The sequence below is a fragment of the Saccopteryx bilineata genome, chromosome 6 (genome assembly GCF_036850765.1).
Source record: "Saccopteryx bilineata isolate mSacBil1 chromosome 6, mSacBil1_pri_phased_curated, whole genome shotgun sequence".
In the NCBI taxonomy this organism is placed as follows: domain Eukaryota; kingdom Metazoa; phylum Chordata; class Mammalia; order Chiroptera; family Emballonuridae; genus Saccopteryx; species Saccopteryx bilineata.
The window spans coordinates 202371838-202395389 of record NC_089495.1 but is presented as its reverse complement, the minus strand read 5'-3'; the positions used below and the strand labels follow the sequence as shown (position 1 = coordinate 202395389).

At 48.9% G+C, this 23552-nt stretch overlaps 1 protein-coding gene across 4 annotated transcripts in view; it reads right to left on the bottom strand.

Moving 5' to 3' along the window:
• The window catches only part of UQCC1 (ubiquinol-cytochrome c reductase complex assembly factor 1), a 102414-nt gene that overhangs the window by 3509 nt on the left and 75353 nt on the right, over positions 1-23552 (bottom strand). For all 4 annotated transcript variants that reach the window (XM_066235514.1, XM_066235515.1, XM_066235513.1 and 1 more), the window contains one exon: positions 6183-6260. In XM_066235514.1, the coding sequence (XP_066091611.1) occupies positions 6183-6260 (78 nt within the window). The remainder of the gene's footprint in view (positions 1-6182; positions 6261-23552) is intronic.

Below are 23552 nucleotides of genomic sequence, written 5' to 3'. Positions count from 1 at the left end.
CAGCTGGTCTTCTGGGGAGCCGGGAGGGGCCCAGGCACCAAGGCCAGGGACGCTGTGAAGACGCCAGCGACCACAGCGTCAGCTCAGAAGGACATACAGACACAATGAGCAATGGGGAAGCTATGTGGCGTGCTGGGAGGGGTCTTCAGAGAGCGTCTGGCCCCAACTCTCCTTCTCACGCAGAGGAACAGGGAAAGCGGAGGGGCTGAGTGACTACGGCTGACGGGGGCAGAGATGGGGGTCGTGTCCGGCTGACCCTCCCAGCCCACTCCCCTCAGTCAGCAGTGCTTCCCCTGCTGCCCCCAGGCATGGGCTCCAGACAGTCTGAGCGTCCGTCTCTCCCCAGGCACAGCGGCGGGCGTGGACTGCACCTCCACCCCAGGCCCCAGGGCACGTACCCGCAAGGCAGCTGCCCTTTGGGGAAGGGAACTAGGCACCTTGGCCTCAATGTGCCCCAGCTCTTGGCTGGCCACGCTGGCCCAGCCTCTCGGACCAGGCGCGTGAGCGCCTAACAGTCTCTGCTGGCCCAGAGACCCCTGTCAGGAAGTCCAAACACACAGAGGCTAATCAGCAACTGGGCCAGGGACCGGGGCCATTTTCTAGCGGGGACTTGTAAGGGAAGGCGGGAGGGTCCTGCTTCCTGGGGCACGGGGCACTGAAGGGAAGGGCCCCGAGGGGCTGCTCTGTCCAGGCGCCAGGGTGGCGTGGGGGAGCAGCAAAGCGCTGACTGGCAAGCAGCGGCTGGCTCAGGGCCCAGCGCCGCCACGGCTAAGCTCAGAGATGGGGGCAACGCACTAACCCGTCTCAACCTCCTTGTCTATAAAACAGAGGTGATAATACGTGCCCTCCTTACAGCTTCCTTGAGTTAGAAACCTAAGATAACGTAAAGGTGTTTTGTTAAGTGCACTAGGTCACGTACAAAGGTCAGGAGCTTGCTGTGCGAGGCAGCGGCGGTAACAGCCGAAACAACAGTGGGACCTGGGGACCCGACCTCCTGAGTTCAAATGGCAGCTCGGTCACTTGATGGACAGCTGTGTGGCCTTCGGGAAGCTACCAGCCCTTACTGAGCCTTGGTTTCTCACTGGCTAAACCACCGAATAATGCCTATCCCACAGAGCGGCTGTGAGGGTTAAGAGATAACGGCCACGAAAGACCCTGTAGGTGCTAAATTGTCACACAAAGACCCAGGACCACTTTTTGGTGGGCTGCCCTCTGAGGCATCGCAGTACACAAGGTCTGGCTGCAGGTCTGCTGCCAAGAAGAGCCATGCCCAGTACAACAGCTTGGTGGAAAAACAGTCCACCTGCTCCAAATGCCCCCACCAAACACTCCGACCACACTACCACTTACAAGACTACCCTGGCACAATGGCTGAATCAGGAAAACCAGCTTCTTCCGGTCGATGGGGACAGGAGCCAAGGACAAGCTCGGGCACATCACCGTTTTCCAAGCTATTTACTAACACAACAGCCCGCCTGTCTGAAGTGCCCTGGGCACATGCCGGAGTGCCGCTGGCAGCAACCCACAGGTGCTGCGCGGCAAGGGCTCAGAGCGGGAGCGGGTGTGACGGAGGCTCCGAGACCGAGCATGGAGCGCCGGACAGCAGGAGCCTGGCGCCAGGCCTGCTGCGAACAGGCACCTAGGCCGTCGGGGAGATGCCCGGGAAGGAGCAGACCCCCGGGGAGGGGCAGACCCCCAGGGAGGGGCAGAGCCCCAGGAGAGGGCAGAACCCCAGGAAGGGACGGGCCCCCAATCAGCTCCTGAACTGTCAGAAGCAAAAGGATGCCTCAGGACTCAGATGGACAGTGACAACAGCCTGACTATTCTGAACGGCAGGGCTCCTCACACCTGGCTCCTAATGACTACGGATACCAAGAACAGACATTACGATCCCCATCTAGAAGAAAAGCACACTGAGGCTTAGAGGGCATCTGATTGGCGGCAGAACTGGGACCAGAATGCCTGGGAGGTCAGGGGGCGGTGTCTGACTGGCTCCAGTGAGGGCGTACTGCCCGGCACAGAGGGGTGTGCAGTACAAATGTTAGCGACATCTACGAACCCAGCCCAGCCTTCTTCCCACCACACTGCTGTAAGTCAGTGAAAACGAGTGGGAGACCTGTCTGAGTGTCAACTTCAAACCAAGGAAGCAGGAGAAGAGGGTGCGTGTCCAAATATTAGGGTGCACAGCAACGTTCCCACAATCTACTCGGGCGCCCACTTGTTTTCCCTACAACACAAAGAAAGCACCCTTCAGTCAATGAAGACACCGAGGTCTGGTACCCGAGAGGAAGCCAAAGGGACTGCCCTGGCCTGCGAGGGCTCTGGCGGTAATGAGGGGTGGGGAGGGGCAGTCTCACTCAGTGTGGACGGACCTGACACCATCGTGTGCTGCGCACAACGCTGGGAACACAGAAGCCCAGCGCACGGTCCCAGCTCACAGGCAGCCGCGATCTAGTTGAAGGGACGACGCCAGTGCACGTCACACAGGCTTCAATCCTGGAGAACAAGCCAACGCCAGTCTGTACAGGGAGACTCCGGGCACACTCTGCTTACGGCTGGCCCCCCGACTGGAGTCAGCGTCTATGCCAATTCTTCAGAGGCCTCCCCACACTACGTACGCCTGCCGCCGCCATCCTGTCACTGCGCCCATTTGTAATTAGATACTTATCTGTTACGTGTTTACTACCTAACTCTCCTCACTGGCAATGGGGAAAGAACCAGACCGATATATTCCTGATGAATCACACACGACAGGCATTTAATAAACACCTGTTAAACTGATGGATGAATGCTGAAATTCAGAGTAAAAGGCAGAGACCTAGAGAGGTCAGGAAAAGCTTTGCAAAGAAGAAGGTCTTTTGGAATGGAGAATATTTGGAAAACTACAGAACATTCTAAGCAAGAGAGAGTAATTTTAGTTTACTAGACATATATAAAGGAGGTGCCTACAAGGTGCTAGGCCTGACCCAGGCCCTCAGGGCCCAAGCTGCCAGGCTACACCTGCCCTCTATACCTGGCTGTCCAGAGAGCCTCAGCCAGGCCCGGCATGTCTGTGGGACAGTGAGGCACATGGCCTTGCGCAGAGCGAAGGCTACACAGCGGCAGGGAATGGGAGATAAATGTGGAGAGGAAAGGTCACAGTAGGGATGGTTCACAAAGGGCCTGAATGATCTCTGGACCTAATGCAGACATGGACAGGAAGGTTCCAAGGGCGTCCAGGGGTAGGACAGAGTCCAAGCGAGACTCCAAGAAAAGGGTACTGTGGTGCCACCTTGCCCAACTTCTGTGATGACAGGAATGTTCTAGAGTCGCACTGTCCACTCCACCAGCCACTTTAGTTACTGAGCACCTGAAATGTAACTAGTGCGGCTGAGGAACTGAAGTGTTCGTCTTGCGTGAGTTTAAATAGAGTAGCCACGTGTGGTTGGTATGGGACAGCACGGCTCTGCAGCCCCATGGCCCCCAGTGCAGGCTGCAGAATGCCCCCACGCCGCCCGCAGCTTGTTAGCAACGCAGAATCTCAGGCCGCACCCCGGACTTACAGACACAGAATCTGAACTTTTACCTAGGTCTGCGGCAGATTTGCACACACATGAAAATTTAAGAAAAACTGTTCTAGAATTGTGCATTAACATTGCAGAGGGAACTTTTACAACTATAGATGCCCATCTACACACACCAGGAAAATCACAACTTTGGGGGGATGGGCCCAGATATCAGGGTTTCTAAAAAGAGTCCCAGGTAATTACTGTATTTCCCAAACCTTCCCACTCTTTAAAGTCACCGGGAGTACTGGTTAAAATACAAGGCCAAAAAAAAAAAAAAAAATACTAGGCCCTCCTCCTATTCAACCGGAATCTTCACAGAGGTGCCCAAGAATCAGATTTAAAAAGCACCCAGCTACCTCTTGTGACCAGACACGTTTGTAAGATGGCTCTTCTCGGATGGCTTGGGATGGGGCATGGAGAAGAGATACAATTCAGAACATCTTTATTAATATTGGAAGAAACTGACTGAGCCACCTGCTATAAAGACTTTAAACAAATGCTAATAGAAAATTATATTTCTTCAAGTTTAAGCCTCACTCTTTCATACACTGTAAGGTCTCTGAAATCAGAATGTATCTCATTTAACAACGAATGTGTAGATTCAAGCAGTTGTTTCTCAATGCCTACCCCAATCCCAGAAAGTTCATGTGAAATAAATGTTGTGTGTGGTACACAATCTTACTTTTTACTTTTTTTTTTTAATTCATTTTTAGAGAGGAGAGAGAGACAGAGAGGGAGAGAGAGGAGAGAGAGATAGAGAGAGAGAAGGGGGGAGGAGCTGGAAGCATCAACTCCCATATGTGCCTTGACCAGGCAAGCCCAGGGTTTTGAACTGGCGACCTCAGCATTTCCAGGTCGACGCTTTGTCCACTGCGCCACCACAGGTCAGGCTAGTACACAATCTTAATTACTCTTATAACTGAGGCTATGTGGTTGATTGGGAATCAGGAAACTTTAATTTTAATTAGTCTGGTGACCCTAACACATTTAACTTAATTTTTTTGTAAGCTTTTCTCCTGGCTTTTATTATTATCCATAGGCTGATAACATCTCCTCCAGCCTCTAGTTTCTTCCTCTTATCCTTTCGTGCATTTCTCCCTTCCTTACTGTTTATCTACCCCACGCCACGTGCCATGCTAGCCAGCACAAACACAAACACAGCAGACACTGCCACTACTCAGAAGAAATCCCCGCGCAGCCACAGGGCAGCTGACACTAACGTCGGAAGGGCGGGGCGTCCAGGGAGGACAGACGGGAAGTCTGGAGATAACCACAAAAGGAGCATAAAAGCACATGGTTTGTTAAAAAAGATGAGGTATAATGAAGCCTGGTGGTGTGCACAAAGGTATTCATCACGCCATTCTTTTAACTTTTCTATGTGTTTGAAATTTCCATAATAACAGTGGGGGGGGGGGTGAGACAGATGCTACAACACGGATGAATCTTGAAGACATTATGCTAAGTGAAAGAAGCCAGACACCAAAGGACGAAAACTGTATGATTCCACTTCCATGAGGTATTTAGAAGAGTCGGCATCACAGAGACAGAACGCAGAGTAATGGTTCCCAGGGACTGGGGGAGGGCAGAGGGAGAGAGCCGTGGTTCACAGGCAGAGAGTTTCAGCTCGGGAAGACGGAAAGAGCTCTGGAGGTAGAGGGTGGCGACTGTCACTCAACCATGTGAATGTTCTTAATGTGACTAAAATGCACACTTAAAAATGGCTAAAATGGTTATTACATTTTTATGTTACGCATATTTTATCATTAAAAAATGAGACAGAGCTAAATGTTTGATGTTGAAGAATGCCCAAGATACCTTGTCCAGTGAAAAAGGCAAGTTGCAGAGCAGTGTGAACAGTGTGACGCCCACTTGCACAGAGAAAACAAACGCAGGGTGCTTGTGCACCCGGGTAACATCTGGAAGGACACACAATAGATTCTCAACAGTCTTCCTCTGGGGCAGGGAGGTGGGCCGCACGGGAAAGGGGCTTTCTAATTTCTACCTCAAACCCTTATGGACGGTTTTGTGAGTTTTTTGTTTTTGTTTTTTAATTTTTATTTTATTTTATTTATTCATTTTAGAGAGGAGAGAGAGAGAGACAGAGACAGAGACAGCGGGGAGGAGCTGGAAGCATCAACTCCCATATGTGCCTTGACCAGGCAAGCCCAGGGTTTCGAACTGGTGACCTCAGCATTTCCAGGTCGACGCTTTATCCACTGCGCCACCACAGGTCAGGCGGTTTTGTGAGTTTTTAAAATGAGTACGTATTGCTTTCAGAGTTAAACACAAAAAAGTGTGCCCTTTGTCTGGCAGATGGTGCTGGTTCCGTGTGTATGTTGTCCTCCCCGGGAGCACGGAAGACTGAGAATGACTGCCCCGCCCTGCCCCGCCACCTGCTCCACACGGCCGCTCCACCGTGCTGACTGCTGAACCACCAGCCCGCAGTGTACAGTTCTCACTTTCCCAAGCACAGGAACCCGGGGCACATTCATTCTAGCTGCCAGTGGAGGCGGGAACGTAACCCTGAGCTGCCGTGGCCAGCGGAGACGGCCCTGAAGCGTGTCCCGTGGCTCCCATCACAACCTGTGTTGGGGAAAGCCCCTGTTCTGCCAAAGGTTTCGCCAATGCTCTTACTTCATCGTATCCCAAGATGGCTGCGTAGAAATTATTTGTCATAGCCATCATGTTCTTCTTCAGGATATAGGGATTAACCTACAGGAAACAAAATTGCAAAAACAAAAGTATGAAAGAAAGGAACAAACCAAGAAGTAGGATCTGTGGCTTTTAGCTGTCGCACACTCTTATAGAACAAAGAGAGAGGGTCCCTAACAGCTCACACTGCTGTTCATCCTCATTTCCCTGATCTGTCAAGGTTCTTCCCAGTTTGACGGCTTCTTTTAGTTTTTTGGGTTTTTTTTTTTTTGAAGTGAGAAGCAGGGAGGCAGTCAGATTCCCGCATGTGCCCGACTGGGATCCACCTGGCACGCCCACCAGGGGGCGATGCCGTGCCCATCTGGGGCGTTACTCGCTGCGGCTGGAGCCATTCTAGCACCTGAGGCAGAGGCCATGGAGCCATCCTCAGTGCCTGGGCCAACTTTGCTCCAATGGAGCCTTGGCTGTGGGAAGGGAAGAGAGAGATAGAAAGAAAGGAGAGGGGGAAGGGTGGAGAAGCAGATGAGCACTTCTCCTGTGTGCCTTGGCCAGAAATCAAACCTGGGACTTCCACATGCCAGACCAACGCTCTAGCACTGAGCCAGCCGGCCAAGGCCCTTTTAGGTATTGATGCAAATTACACAGAGCACTAACTCAGTTTAATGAGCTGAGCCCAGCTCTGTGTCAGGCTTGGTGCTAGACCCTATGAGCACAAAGTAGAAGAAACAGTTTCTTGACTGGAGGGACACTCTGTCTAGTACAGTATTAGAAAACAGACATGTAAAAACTGCAGTTGACCCTTGAACAACATGGTTTTGAACCATGTGGGTCTGCTTCTACACGGATTTTTCCAGTAAGTACCTGTACTGTTTTCCACCCACATTTGTGAGTCCGCAGATGAGGAGGGCCTACTGTGTGCACTGCTCTATGCCACTTTATGAAGGGGACCTGAGCACCCATGGATTTTGGCATCCACAGTGGATACTGAGGGTAGTTGAGTTGTGGGGGAGTCAGAAGTTATACGTGGATTTTCAACAGCGCAGGCGATCAGTGTCAGGTTGTTCAAGGGTCACCTGCTACCATCCTGTGACATGATGTCTCAAATTCTATTCCAAAAGTGGTGAGTCATAAATCAATTTTGGTACAAATGTCCTTTGCTTGGGGGACTGGGGAAGAGTTCTCTAGGAGGTAACATACATGTGGACTTTGGAGGAAGAGGAGGAATCAGACAGAAGAGAATCAGGGGGAGAACAGACGACATTCTAGACAGAGGCAACAGGTGTGCAAAGGTGCAAAGACAGGTAAGAAAACTCAGGGAGGGGCAAGGGGGACGAGTGGCAGGACCGCCCGTACGGTATCTTGGGTCCATGCTAGGATATGTCTTAAGGATCACTCAGAAGAGCTCGTTGTAGTAAGGACAGAAGGAGGAAATGACAGAGGTGAGAACGGGGGAAAGAGGCCGGACTCCGAGATGCTGAGCAGAAAGAGGCTCTCTGCGGCCACGCACAGGAGGAGAGGGAGAGAAGAAGACAGGCTCAAGTAGCAGGACTACTTGTGTTAAGAGACTATTCTGAAAACGCAATTCTAGTGACACCGTGGAGGCCCTGGCAGGACTCCTCCCAGAGCACAGCAGGAGGGCCTTCCGGGCCTCGAGTGCCTTCACTGCGTGTCTTCAACGGGGTACAACTGTGACCTCCAGACACAGGCTCGCGGGCAGGACCCAGCTGTCACTCCTCTGCAGTCCCAGCAGATCTGCCCTAATGTGGAATCCGCAGCAAGGGATTGTTACATATTTAAGCTGCCAGATTTTAGAAACCAAAAGTCATTTGGAACCTCACGTGGAGAATAAGATTTGTGCTTAACAGCTCTGACCACGACCATGCTCACCACTTCCCTCCCCTTCCCTGAGCGCTGGGGAGTGACCAGGCTCTCCGTGGACATCATCCCCTCTAATCGTCACCGGGACTCAGAGAGGTAGAAATGCTACTGTCCTGTTTTTATAGACGCAGAAAACTGAGGTAGAAATGCTACTGTCCTGTTTTTATAGACGCAGAACACTGAGACTCAGACAGAGGAAGCGACTTGTCCTAGGTCCCACAGCAGATCACTGACAGAGCTGAGGTTAGCGTCCAGGTCAGTCTGATTCCAAGGTCTACGTGCCTTTCGTTCCATAAGGTTTCTGCCTCCAGAAGGATCATTCTCCTTAGGATCATAAATTAAAGACTGAGTGATTTAATCCTGTGTTTTATCACCGGTCTCTGAAGAAGGGTAGAGGAGAGGAGTGGGAGATTTAGTCAGAAAACCTGGGTTCGCCTGACCTGTGGTGGCGCAGTGGATAAAGCGTCGACCTGGAAATGCTGAGGTCGCCGGTTCAAAACTCTGGGCTTGCCTGGTCAAGGCACATATGGGAGTTGATGCTTCCTGCTCCTCCCCCTGTTCTCTCTCTCTCTCTCTCTCCTCTCCTCTCTCTCTCTCTCTCCCCCCCTCTCTAATAAAAATGAATAAATAAAATCTAAAAAAAAAATAAATAAATAAACCTAAAGAAAAAAGAAAGAAAAGAAAACCTGGGTTCGAGTCATAATTCTGCTATCGACACAGGAGGTGGTCTTGAGTAAGTCGAGTAAACTCTGAATCAATGTTCTTGTCTTTTAAATGTCCTACACACAGGGCTGGTTTGAGGAGCAAATAAACACATATTCATTCATTCATTCATTCATTCATTCATTCATTCATTCATTCATTCATAAAGGATGCTGAAAGACTCAGTAAGTTGTCAAGTGCTCTGCAAATTCAAGGAATTATGAGTGATACCTTTTGGTTTGTTTGCATAAAACTAAAATCAGTTCCAATACTTTATAGTCATAAATAATTTTTAAAAAGGCAGCAGCACTTGTGCAGCTGTCTGTGACCATTCCCGCCGCACCCAGGGCAGGTCAGCCACTCATCCCCGCTCCCCCAGAGCCCTCTGTTCGCACGTCTCTCCCAGGAGCACAGCCCGGTTTAGAGCTGCTTGTGTACCTGTCTCCCCACCAGTCTGTGAGCCACTCAAGGTCATAAGGAACTGCCTGATTAATCTTGGCAGCCCTGTTACCCAGTACAGGGCCTGGCCCCGAGCAGGGTTTGAGACTGGCATGCTGATGACTGAACCCTTGCAAGGGCCGAGTGCCACACTTGGCATGCTCTATCCAGTGGTGCCCATCTGTTTGTTTCCTTTTTATGCTGCTGAGTACCTTCCATGTTTCTGAAATTTCAGACGCTTACACTGCCAAACTTCTACTGGACCACCTTCCAGAATGGACTGAGGTGAAAGGAGTCAGGAGATAAGCCAGAGGCCCTGGCCAGTTGGCTCAGCGGTAGAGCGCCAGCCTGGTGTGTGGAAGTCTCGGGTTCGATTCCCGGTCAAGGCACATAGGAGAAGTGCCCATCTGCTTCTCTACCCTCCCCTTCTCCTTTCTCTCTAGGTCTCTCTCTTCCCCTCCCCCAGCCAAGGCTCCATGGGAGCAAAGTTGGCCCGGGCACTGAGGACGGCTCCATGGCCTCCACTTCAAGTGCTAGAGTGGCTCCGGTTGCAATGGAGCAACGCCCCAGATGGGCAGAGCATCACCCCCTGGTGGACATGCCAGGTGGATCCCGGTTGGGCACATGCGGGAGTCTGTCTCTCTGCCTCCCAGCTTCTCACTTCAGAAAAATACAAAAAAAAAAAAAGAAAAGAAAAGAAGTAAGCCAGAGCTAGCTAAATACATTCCTTCTGTGATGTCAGGATGGGACTACACCCAGACCAGCTGATACCCATTTTGGGGCTCTCCCTACTCCCATACCAGTGGTTCTCCCAACTGTGCAAGAAGAACCAGAGCCATGCCCGGCCGTCAGCGATGTCAAACACAACGGCGGGAACAGCTCCCAGAGGTAAACATTCACTGAGCCGGCTCACGGAGCTGGTTTATGGGCTGCATCAAACCTGTAGGCTTTGAAGCTGGAAGGGCCCTCAGAAACCACCTACCTCAAGCCCTCTGAGGAAATGGTAAACTGAGGCCCAAAGAGGAAAAGACGCTTGTCCAAGTTCACACACCAAGTTAAGTGTCAGAGTCAGGATTAGAACCCAATTTCTGGACGAGCACTTGTCTTACTTCACCATCCGCAGGCATTTCCCTACATCGCCAGCACATTAATCTGCAGACCTCAGTTCTGGCTTTCCAGCCGGTCTATTGACTCGGGAACACGCTCTCTCCTCTTGGGGAGCACCTGCATGTTGGCTGGCTGCTGCCCAGCAAGAGCGGAGCGCAGGAGTGGGGTTCCTTATGAGCAAGGCCCTCCTACCTCCCTGTCCTATAGTCTAACACCAGTGACCTCTCCCCCTCACCTCTAGCTGAGAACTGGCAAGCTGCCACAGCCCGAAATGGTTTTCAGATATCATCACCCAGGCTGGATTAGATCATGAAAAGGGCCCTTCCCGGAAGAGGGTGGCAGCCTGATCAGCGCAGACACATGATACGCGGGCAACAGGTGAGCCTAAGTGAGAACAGCTTCCTGAACTACTGGACTCACCCGCTGGGCCCTTCCAGCCAGCCCAGCAGCCAAGGGGAGCTGGATATTCCCTCCGGTGAACCTCTGCTGGGATTTATTCTCTTACTTAAGCTTTTGTTTGCTGGTGCGCAGGCTCGGTGCCCCACTGCCAGATTGCTGTATACGGAACGCCTGTCCGTGCAGATGCTGATGGAGAAGCTCCTCCCAGATAGCACGGGGTCCTGTATCTTATTCTTGTTCAACTCCTATCCTTTCCATCACGCTCTGCTTTTTATAAAAACCCATATATAGAGCACCACCACAAGGAAAAGGTTCCTTTTATATCAGTTACTCATATTTTCCCATTTATTTAAGCTATTAAAATTCATGCAGATATTTTATAAGCCATCAAGATTTGGTGACTGGTATTACTGAATGTTTAATAATAAACTAAACAGAAGAAATCAGAGGGTTAAATGATGACTGCAATTCCTGTAATGACTTAATTAAATTTTTATTGAGTACATAAACTATGATGTCACTCCTAGCCAACCCCGGGTGCGCTTCCCCAGCATGTCACAGGGTGGGAGCACTCACTAGGAGGCGAGGCCAAATGAGCTGCGCCTCTCGGCTGAGATGGGGAGGGGAGCGAGGCTCATGTAACACACTCAATAAATTATCCGTCCATTTTTAAACAAAGTCCATGAGTTATAATATATTTGCCATGCACTTTTTATGACATAATAAAAATGTTACCTTAAGGATTACTTAACACATACTACAAATGTTATAGCAGAGGCAGGCACAAGGGGCAAAGAAAACAAACACGAGCAGGCCAGAGACGGGTCCTGGAGTTTACGTCCTGGGGGAGCAGCGTAGTATATTAAAAAGGGAATGCAAAAACGGGAGGGGGACGCAAGAGTTCAGGGTGACTAATCAGCAGATTAATGAATGAGACACCCAACAGGGAGCACAAGTAAAGCAATAATGAATCTTGCGAGGCACATGTTTAATCAATGCAGTATTCTCGAGGAGGAATATTCGCTTTAAAGAGATGCCAGTTCATATGAGGCCAATTCACTGCCGTCTTTTCCCTTTTTTGCTCTTGCTCCTCTCAAAGACGTTCATGCGACTGCTCAACAGAGAAACCAGATTATTCGGATAGGAGGACTGACAGAAGACCAAGTTTAAACTCCTCCACAAGCGCTACGAGGTTCTCTGTGATCTGTTCTTGGTAGTCTCGCCTGCTTCACCTCCACCCCCCACCCCCCACCCCACTTTCTTCTTTTTTAAAGAATTTATTGACTTGAGAGAGCGAGAGCGAGAGCGAGAGCGAGAGAGAGAAAGGTCGGGGGTAAGGAGTGGGAATCATCAATTCATAGCAGTTGCTTCTCGTATGTGCCTTGACTGGGCAAGCGCAGGGTTTTGACCCGGCGCCTCAGCAGTCCAGGTCCACGCTCCATCCACTGCGCCCCCACAGGCCAGGCACGCCTCCCCACTTTTATCTCCTCCTTCAGTCAGAGTAAACGATGAGCAATGTCCACAGACATGGCATGTGTTCTTACTGCTGCTAGGAATCCTTCTCCTTTCTTTATCCACTGGGATGCTAACCCCTAATCCTCAGACTCAGTTTACAAATTGTAATTTCTATAAAGCCCCCTTTCTCCCCCGTCTACAGGTGCCACAAACATGATCTGAACCCAGAAACAGGTCCCATAATTCACTGTTTACCATGTGTCAAGAACTATGCTAAGGGCTTTATATATACCGCTCACAAAAATTAGGGGATATTTTATAGCTTCATATTCATTTTGAAAATATTCCCTAATTTTTGTGAGCGGTATATATGGCCTCACTTAATTTTTCCCAATGACTCCATGAGATGGGTACTGTTACTATCCCCACTTTAGAGAAAGAGAAACAGATTTGGGAAGGTTAAAGGTTACACAGCAGTCTGACACCATAAGTAATGTGGCTGCTCCTATGTACGTGTTCTTCACCTCAGGTTGTCCAAAGAGGGGCAGGGCTAAGAAGTGCTAATATGGTCTTGGGTAAACACAACTCAGAGAATCCCAATCCCAACCCTGGCTAGAGATGGGCCAGCAGATGGGTCATCAGTGGCCGGTTACTAATACATCAGACGACTCTAGTATAGCTAAACCCCATCCCTAGAAAACCTTGGCGGCCGGGGTAGAGGGTGGGGATAGGATAACTACTGCGTGGGAGGAAAGACAGGAGGAAGGTTGGTATGAACAATACAGGAACTGAGGAGTATGAAAGAATAAGCTTTAAGGTACTAGCTTAAGGCAAAGTTGCTAATAATGATGAGCTGATAAGACTTTGTCAGAAAGAAAGAAGGATGAAAGGCGGTGAGCACAGCGGACTGAGGCCTAAGGGATACATCAGATTCATCAGAAGGGTAACATGCAATGCAAAGACTGCAGGTTAGTGGCCTTTCTGTCGCCAGGAATGCCATCAGCCTCGCTTTGCAGTATCAACACCGTGGGCTAAGTCACTGCACGGCAACAGGCTATACGTGCACTGAACATCGGCCAGTCTATTTAAGTTTGCTGTAAGAAATTAGCTCGGTGTGCAATATTACGTGAGAAAAACAGAAACAGGTGAGGAAAGGCAGGAGAGAGAAGAGGGGCATGGACAGACCAGATACACGTGTGCACGCAACCCATTCACTTGCTTTATGACCGAAGGCCTTTCAGCAATCATCACAAAATACAACAAATAAAATGAGCTCTCACTGTATGGGTGTGCACATGTGTGTATTAGAGATGGAACATGGTCAGCAGGCAGAAATGCAGAACAGTAGCTTTAATTTCTGAATGGTCACAAAGTATAGGAGCCCTTTCCTCAGACTTGGAAAACAGCCAAGCAAGAGAATACTAGACTTGAAAATGACAGTCCTTTATCCACTTGACAAGGCATCTAAACGCATCCGTAAGTCTGGGATCACCATGAAAAGAAGCTGACGTGGTACATCAAGGTACTGGGAAGGCCGTGCCTATTCAATTTTCTTCTATGTCAACACATAAAGATAGTCGAAGATGGCTATAATCTACACTGGTTTCTGATGTTTTTGATTGTATCCTGTGTGACAAGTCTCACGCATACTCCAGTTGGAGGGGTCAATGTCAATACAGCCTTGAAGGAGTCTCCGCTTTAACAAGAGTACTGATGGCACAAAGTCCTAGAGCAGGGGTCGGGAACCTATGGCTCGCGAGCCAGATGGGGCTCTTTTGATGGCTGCATCTGGCCCGCAGATAGATCTTTAATAAAAAATAATAATAACTTTAAAAATATAAAACATTCTCATGTATTACAATCCATTCATTTCCTACCGCTCATGTTCATGGTTGTGGGTGCCTGGAGCCAATCACAGCTGTCCTCCGGGACAACACCAAATTTTTATTGGATAATGCGTAAAGTACACGGGTCGTTGTATGGCTCTCACGAAATTACATTTTAAAAATATGTGGCGTTCATGGCTCTCTCAGCCAAAAAGGTTCCTGACCCCTGTCCTAAAGGAAACAATTCTGGGGGCCTCCACTGAAGACGTGGACTGCCGATAATTATGACAATAGTAGTGACAATGAGCTTACATGCACCTGATTCGATACTATTTTCACATACAGGGGTCCTCAGGTTCCAAGTCTTGACATACGACATTTCAAGTTTACGACGTGCACTCCCATGAAAACTTTAAAATTGAGACGTGCCCTGGCTGGTAGGCTAAGTGGTAGAGCGTCAGCCTGGCATGCAGGAGTCCCAGATTTGATTCCCGGCCAGGGCACACAGGAGAAGTGTCCATCTGCTTCTCCACCTCTCCCCCTCTCCTTCCTCTCTGTCTCTCTCTTCCCCTCCTGCAGCCAAGGCTCCATTGGAGCAGGGTTGGCCCGGGTGCTGAGGATGGCTCTGTGGCTTCCGCCTCAGGTGCTAGAATGGCTCTGGTTGTAACAGAGCAACGCCCCAGATGGGCAGAGCATCGCCCCCTGGTGGGCGTGCCGGGTGGATCCCGGTCGGGTGTATGCAGGAGTTTGTCTGACTGCCTCCCTGTTTCCAACTTCAGAAAAATACAAAAAAAAAAAATTGAGATGTGAGTGTTTCAGCTTACGCCATTAGCATCGTACTTATGGACCACGTGGGTGAACTAGTTTGGCTGTGTGCAGTGGAAGAATACACAGTCTTCTTTTCTGTGGCTTAGGTGTGTTTTTATGTTCTAGATGATGATTTTACAAATGTGTTAGGATAAGTAAGTGACTTAGGCTAGGATGTGTTTCAATTTACACCAAAATTCGGGTTACATCATTGTTGTAGGAACGGAACTGTGTCTCCCAAAGAGACTATACTAAGGTCTGTTCTAATTCTAGGATCCCCAAGCTTCCTTGTAACTTTCCTCTCCGAGGCTTGTTGTTAAACTCTCCTTTCCATCCTGGGAGCTCTGTTATTCTCCAATTCATTCATTCCCTTGTTTGCTTAAGTCAGCAAAGTTAATCTCTGCTACTTGCAATCAGTGGGCATACTGTCATTCATCAGTTCAATAAAATCTCTCCACAACAAAATAACATGAGCTAACAGTTGAATGTCTACCATGTGTTAGCAATTGTATTATTAAAAGCTTTATATGTGAGATCTCATTCATCTTCACAGTAAACATAAAAAGGGGGTATTATGATCCCCTTCTACAGAAGAGGCATCACCTCATTTTCTGTGAAGGCTTTCAAGTTCTCCAAAGCTTGCTGCTTCTGCCTTCATGTGATTTTTCATACTTCCACCAGGAAACTAATGGCAGTATTTTATTTTTTTTAATTTTTATTTTATTTTAATTTTTTTTTGGTATTTTTCTGAAGCTGGAAACAGGGAGAGACAGTCAGACAGACTCCCGCATGCGCCCGACCGGGATCCACCAGGGGCGACACTCTGCCCACCAGGGGGCGATGCTCTGCCCCTCCGGGGCATCGCTCTGCCGCGACCAGAGCCACTCTAGCGCCTGGGGCAGCGGCCAAGGAGCCATCACCAGCGCCCAGGCCATCTTTGCTCCAATGGAGCCTTGGCTGCGGGAGGGGAAGAAAGAGACAGAGAGGAAGGAGGGGGGGTAGAGAAGCAAATGGGCGCTTCTCCTATGTGCCCTGGCCGGGAATCGAACCCGGGTCCCCCGCACGCCAGGCCGACGCTCTACCGCTGAGCCAACCGGCCAGGGCCTTATTTTTATTTTTTTAAAGATTATTATTATTTATTTATTTTATTTTTTTACAGAGACAGAGAGAGAGTCAGTGAGAGGGATAGACAGGGACAGACAGACAGGAACGGAGAGATGAGAAGCATCCATCATTAGTTTTTCATTGTGCATTGCGACACTTTAGTTGTTCATTGAATGCTTTCTCATATGCGCCTTGACTGTGGGGCTACAGCAGACTGAGTAACCCCTTGCTCGAGCCAGCATCCTTGGGTCCAAGCTGGTGAGCTTTTGCTCTAACCAGATGAGCCTGCGCTCAAGTTGGCGACCTCGGGGTCTCGAACCCGGGTCCTCCGCATCCCAGTCTGACGCTCTATCCACTGCGCCACCACCTGGTCAGGCTAATGGCAGTATTTTAATCATCTGTTTATAGGTCGTGCCTCACTCCCTGGCTGCATTAGACTCTGAGCTCCTTGAGGGCAAAGATGGCGCCCTGCTCCACACACGACTGAAGAATGAAACAATAGACCTATTTTCCTGTCATTATGACCTCCTGTATTTACCCATGCACTTTTACAAATTTCAGGCAACCCTTGGGGGAGGGTTGAGCAAGTCTGTGTATGTGCTGCTGCTGTCTTTTTGGTGTTCAAACACAACTCTAGCCTGAGGAGGCCCAACTCCTGTCCTTTTAGTCTGTCCTCACACGGCCTCTGAAACCCTACACCAGGGGTCTCAAACTCAACTCAGCATGTGGGCCGCAGAGCAAGATCACAGCCGTTCAGCAGGCCGCACTAGGTCTACAAAAGGCAACTGTTACGCAACACTTTTCTCACTGCAGTTGAAAACAAAAAAAAATCAGTACAACAAGCACAATCGTACATGCAGTTTACTCAGTGTCACAAAACGACCAGAAACTGTAGTTCGCATCACAACTGCTGTTAACTAAGCTAATATCTAGCTAAGATGCTAGAGAAATGAAAAATACAAGTAGGCCCCTAGGTTTACTTAATTTTATCCAAAATATTTTGAACTTCATGGATTAGTCTGCGGGCCGCACAAAATTGTTCCGCGGGCCGCATGCGGCCCGCGGGCCGCGAGTTTGAGACCCCTGCCCTACACCCTCTCAAATCAACCTCTTCCATGAAGTAAGTTTTGAGCCCACCTTTAGTTCCATTCCTGCCATCTGCAAGAGTTCTAGATTTGGAGTCAGACGGCTAAGACAGCAGTCTGAGGTAGAAAGGAGAGCTTCTGCTTGAACAGAACTCTGAGATTGAAAAGGTAAGAAAACAACGTGGACAACTGAGTTTTTCTCAGTCACTGGTCTCTCTAACGAGACAACAGACAACTAACTCTCTGAAGTTATTTAGCGGGTACAAAGTTTTTGTTAAAAATGCTAAAAAAAAATGGAATAGGGGCTTGCTCCGTCCACTCCACGCATCAACCCGGTATTGCAGTTAAAAATGCTAAAAGTTTGGGGAATCGATAGTGGTGATGTTTATATAATATTGTGACTGTATGTAATGCCACCAAACTGTACACTTTTAAATGGTTAAAATGATACATTTTACCACAAAAGAAAATTCCAATTACAAATGATTCTTTTCCACAAGTATTCCAATCTGTGACTGTATGTATTAAAGCCTCTCTTAGGATACTGACCCCAGTCTGAGCAGTAACATCATGAAGTCATTGATGGTCCTTATTAGACCACAAACTAACTGGGTACAGAATTCTACATTGCCTTATACATGTTTAATAAGCATATATTGAGTGCCTACTATATATATGCTAGGCATTGTGGTACATGCTGGAGGTAAAAGATGAATAAAGCATAGTACCTGTCCTCAAGAAGTTTGTAATCTCATGTGAAAGACACACTACACACAGATGACTGAAACACCTAGCACAGGCCGCGGCCGGGTAGCTCGGCTGGTTAGAGTGTTGTCCGGACACGCCAAGGCTGCAGGTTTGACCTCCAGTCAGGGCACACACAAGAATCAACCAATGAACGAGCAACAAATCAATGTTTCCCTCCTTCTTTCTCTCCCCCCACCCCATTCCTCTCTCTCTAAAATCAATTTTAAAGAAACCAACAAACACTTAGCACACTGTATGTAACAAACGGCAATGGCAAGTCTGGGGCTGAAAGGCCTCAGAGATGAGGCAACATTTATTATACGAAGTATTAAATGTAAACAAGATTAACTTTTTATTTGGAAAGAATGGCATGTGGAAAACCAGACAGAAGTGAAAGTATAGACTTTTTGGAGAAAAATTCGTAAGAAAGAGCTCATGATGGAAGAAGCAAAGGTAAGACTTGGAAAGGCAGTTTGCGTGCGATTGTAAATGGCCTTAAATATCCCCTGAAGGAAAGACAGAGTTCTAAGACAGGAAAGACACATGGACGAACTTACTTTCATAAAGTAACGCGGAGCCAGGTGTATCAGAACAGGCTGCTGCCGTGGCTCAGGAGGGAGTTGGTAAGAAACTGAATTAATATAAGTGAGCCCTGGCTGGGGAGGGCTCAGCTGGGGAGCGTCGGCCCGACGAACGGAAGTCTGGGTTCGATTCCCGGCCAGGGCACACAGGAGAAGCACCCATCTGCTTCTCTACCCTTCCCCCTCTCCTTTCTCTCTCTCCCTTCCCCTCCTGCAGCCAAGGCTCCATTGGAGCAAAGCTGGCCCAGGCGCTGAGGACGGCTCCATGGCCTCCGCCTCAGGCGCTAGAATGGCTCTGATTGCGGCAGAGCGATGCCCCAGATGGGCAGAGCATCACCCCCAAGTGGGCATGCCGGTGGATCCCGGTCGGGCACATGCGGGAGTCTGTCTGACTGCCTCCCCGCTTATCACTTCAGAAAAATATCAAAAAAAATTATATAGCCTGACCAGGCGGTGGCGCAGTGGGTAGAGCATCGGACTGGGATACAGAAGGACCCAGGTTCAAGACCCCGAGGTCTCCAGCTTGAGCGCGGGCTCGTCTGGTTTGAGCGGGGCTCACCAGCTTGGACCCAAGGTCGCTGGCTCAAGCAATGGGTTGCTCGGTCTGCTGAAGGCCCACGGTCAAGGCACATATGAGAGAGCAATCAATGAACAACTAAGGTGTCGCAATGAAAAACTAATAATTGATGCTTCTCATCTCTCCGTTCCTGTCTGTCTGTCCCTATCTATCCCTCTCTCTGACTCTCTCTGTCTCTGTAAAATAAATAAATAAAAAAAAATTAAAAAAATTATATAGTGTGTGTGTGTGTGTGTGTGTATATATATATATATATATATATATATATATATATATATATATATATGGCAGGAGGAACAGAGAGGAAGAAAAAATGCTTTCAAGAGAAATGTCTACAGAGAACAACAGGATTCGATGATCAGGTGGACGTGGAGGAGAGAAGGTAAGGCCATGACCCACACAGCATCAACCCTCCCTGACTGTTGGCTGGAGAAAGGATGCAACAGTGACGTCTAATCACAAGCTGATGACTTTGTGACCGTGGCAGCACCAAGCGCAGACAACCAGTCTTGTCGGGTGTTAGCAGTCACCGTGCCCTCGGTGTCTCCTCGGTTGCGGTAATGGAAAATCTTACTTGGATGAGATGTAATATGAGCAAGACGTGTATTTAGGTTGTGCCCGGGAGGCGTCTCCAGTGGCGCAGAAGCACAGCGCACCAGGGCCTGGAGTCTGCGCCCCTTTCCCAGTAATTTGTTCACCACAGGTCAGTGCGCATCATCCTTCCAGGACCTCCGAGTTCCACCTGCAGCCCTGAGACCTGACTACTGTCAGCAAGATGATGCCGACACACCTTGGCTTTCAGAGACACTCGCAGGCTCCTCAGCTGCACCCTGGACCTCATGACAACAGTCTTGAGTGCAGAAATGCTGCAGGCACAACTTTGCTTTTGTAATGATTTTCAATTAAATTTAGGTAGTCTGGGGACAGTGAAAAATTCTAGGATGCGTGTTACTTATCAATACCAGCCATTTCAAATGCACAGATATACGAGCCAAAGAGCTGAAAACGGACAATTGACAATTTAGTGAGTTCTCTGCTAATGGACCCTGGGCACTGCCCTGGGTGCTGAGGATCTAAACAACCTAAAGCAACACTGAGCTCACTGACCCCAGCCAGAGACCTTTCCCACTCAGCCATTCCAAGTTAGGTATCATGTTGCCTGGACAGCAACGTTTTCTCAGAGGATCCTGACCTTGAGAGTCCCAGCCCTTTCATCAAACAGCCCTGCCTCTTCTCTCTGCAGTCAGGGGCACAGAAGAGATGGGCCCCCAAAGGACCGGAATCCCACGTGTTAACCGGTGACTTCAGCTACGCAGAGGAGGTTGGACCGACGTCTCCAGTCACAAACAGTAGAATGGACACTTCCATTGTTCCCCACAGGTCAAAGAATGCTTGTCTTTCACTGTGGTTCCCTTACTCTTACTGTTCAGAGCCCTACTGTTCAGACCCTGTGGAAATCTGAGCAAGTGCATTTTCTGCTGCAGGAATGAGGAAACAAAGAAAGGTTGGGAGGTTCTCCAAATTATCCCCCAGCTCAGAGATGGTTGAGACATTCACAGAAGGAAGGTCTTCCGATTCCTAGTCCAACATTCTTTTATTTGAAGGCTTAAAGAGAATGGCCATTCAGCTGGTAGCTTTCGGGATCCTGCAGAAGTGCCGAGAATGGCTAAGCCTGGATTCTGGGCAGGAGCGATGTGATCACTCCTCCCTGAGTAACGAGGAGGCCAGGGTGAGGCCAGGAGCAACATTCAGATACTCCCTGAAAGTGGGACGGACCCTTGGCCTGTGAGCTCTGAGAGTGGCCCTGTCTCAATAGGATAACTCATTTTGTCCTCTTTTTTCAGTAAAATGTTTCTTAAGGGGTAAACATTTTATCTAAAGTAAAAAGAAATCCTCAATTAACATGGTGTATCTGCTAAAGAGGGGTTCTTTCTAGTGACTTGTGTTCAAGTCCCCCTTGGACCTTATAGATGCTCTGAAATCAAAGTAAATTCTTGACCCAAAAATCTCCATTTCCCCACCTTGTGACTCTGAAAAAATAATCTCTATTTTTCCATGAAAATGATGCAAAATTGACATGCCTTTTTCTTTTTACATTATCATGTGAGATAAAAATGCTTAACAATAAGTGATAAAATTAATAGCAGCAAAGACCTATCTACTTCAAGCACTGTTCAGAGTCCCAAACATGACAGCTCATTTAATTTAACCTTCACAATGCTGTAAAGTGCGGCGGGCACTACAGCTATTTTATAGTGAGGAAACTAAAGAACAGAGAGCAAGGCCCTTCCCCCAGGTCACATGGCTGGTGTGAATCTAAGCCCCAATCACTGCAATGCTGCCTTAGAAAGGAGTTTACAAACCCAAGCCCCTCCTCCACCTGAGAAGCAGCCTGCCAGTCTCCACCCCTCCCTGCAGTGCCTGAAGGCTGGCTAGATTACTATGTCATCCTACCTTCACTCTCGGCCCTGCTCTGGGCCAGTTTCTCTAGGAAGTCTGCAGGGAAAAACACCCAGGTGAATTCATATCTTATTTCTTCATCTATTTAGTTTGCAACTTCACCTAGGAGAGAGTCAACTTCATTTCTCTTCTTTGCATAAACTAGACTGTGATCCCAGTAAGATCACATCTCTCTGGTGCACTCTACCAACAGTATTTAGGGATTAGAACATGGTGAGGGACAAATATGACCCTTGAACAAATAAATGAGTGAGTGAAGTGGTCCTTAATAGAGCCATACAAACTAATAATGCTGCTAGACCCAGAGGAAAACAATTCAATAATGCCTCCATCGTTCAACAAATGTACGCTCCTTGCTAATCACGCACCAAGCCCGTTCCAGGGGCTGGGGCTCCAGCAATCAACAAAAGATACCCTGACCTCCTGGAGCTTACATTCTAGGAAGGGGAGGAAGGGACACAGTAAGCAAAATAGCTAGGCTCACAAAAATCAGGGGGACGTGGAGATACTCCAGTACTTCCAGCCTTTTGTACAGTGCATGTTCGCCAATAAAAATAAAAGTTGGTTTTGCATCTTATTTGCATAATTGAACAACTTTCTTTGATTTGTCGTTTGTTTTTGTTTTTGTTTTTGTTTGTTTTTTTTTACAGAGACAGAGAGTCAGAGAGAAGGATAGATAGGGACAGACAGACAGGAACGGAGAGAGATGAGAAGTATCAATCATTAGTTTTTCGTTGAGACACCTTAGTTGTTTATTGATTGCTTTCTCATATGTGCTTTGACCTGGGGGCCACAGCAGACCGAGTAACCCCTTGCTCAAGCCAGCGACCTTGGGTCCAAGCTGGTGAGCTTTGCTCAAACCAGATGAGCCTGCGCTCAAGCTGGCGACCTCGGGTCTCGAACCTGGGTCCTCTGCATCCCAGTCCGACGCTCTATCCACTGCGCCACCATCTGGTCAGGCCGTTTGTTTTTCTGATGTTCTTGTTTAATAAAAACAAATCAAATGCTTCTTTTGTTAAGTGCTTCATATTCATTTTGAAATATCCCCTAATTTTTGTGAGTAGTATATATAGAATGCTAGATGATAATTTAGTGCAAGCACCCTAATCCTGTCATTCAAGGTCCTTACAATGAGAACTGCCCAGGACTGGGGTGTGCCGAGGTGAGGAGAGGCTGAGAACCTGCTGCTGCCCGAAGCAGACAAGCTCTGATAAGAAAGCAGGAGAAACTGCTCGGGGACAAACCACGGACAGTGAAGGAAGACTGACTGTAAACGCCTGGCGGGCAAGGCCACATGTTGGTCCTATCTGTACCCGCAGCCCAGCGCCTGGCACAGAGCAGGTGCTGAGTGACACCTTCTGACGACGCAGAGGGAGAATGGGAGGCCTCATGCCTGCACACACGCCGCTCTGCTCCGCACCCCCACGCTGGATGACAGGACCAAGGGGACCAGTGAGGAAAACTAGTCAAGAAAACATTATTCAGAAAATGCTTTACCATATACCTAGCAGAGATGTCTCAATACCTATGTCAATTTTTTTACTGAATTTATTGGGGTTACATTGGTAAATAAAACTACATAGGTTTCAAGTGTACAGTTCTATAATACATCATCCATATGCTGTATGTGGGCTCACCATCCAAGTCTAGTGTCCTGTCACCATCTATCTCCCATGTACCCTCTCCCAGCTGTCCCCACCCCCTTTCCCTCTGGTCATCACTGTACTGTTGTCTGTGTCTTTACTTCATGCTGCTCTTTCCTTGAAGCCCTTGCAATACAACGAAGCAAGTGGTTAAAGCCAATCAAGAAGCACTTCCTGGGTGCTTACAATGGGTCTTGCTCTGTGCAAGGCCCTGAGGAGGTTACTTGAGGACGCCCATGATCCCTGCACTTAAGAAATATATTATCATATGGGGGCCCTGGCTGGGTGGCTCAGCGGTAGAGTGTCGGCCTGGCGTGCGGGGGACCCGGGTTCGATTCCCGGCCAGGGCACACAGGAGAAGCGCCCATTTGCTTCTCCACCCCTCCCCCTCTCCTTCCTCTCTGTCTCTCCCTTCCCCTCCCGCAGCCAAGGCTCCATTGGAGCAAAGATGGCCCGGGCGCTGGGGATGGCTCCTTGGCCTCTGCCCCAGGCGCTAGAGTGGCTCTGGTCGCGGCAGAGCATCGCCCCCTGGTGGGCAGAGCT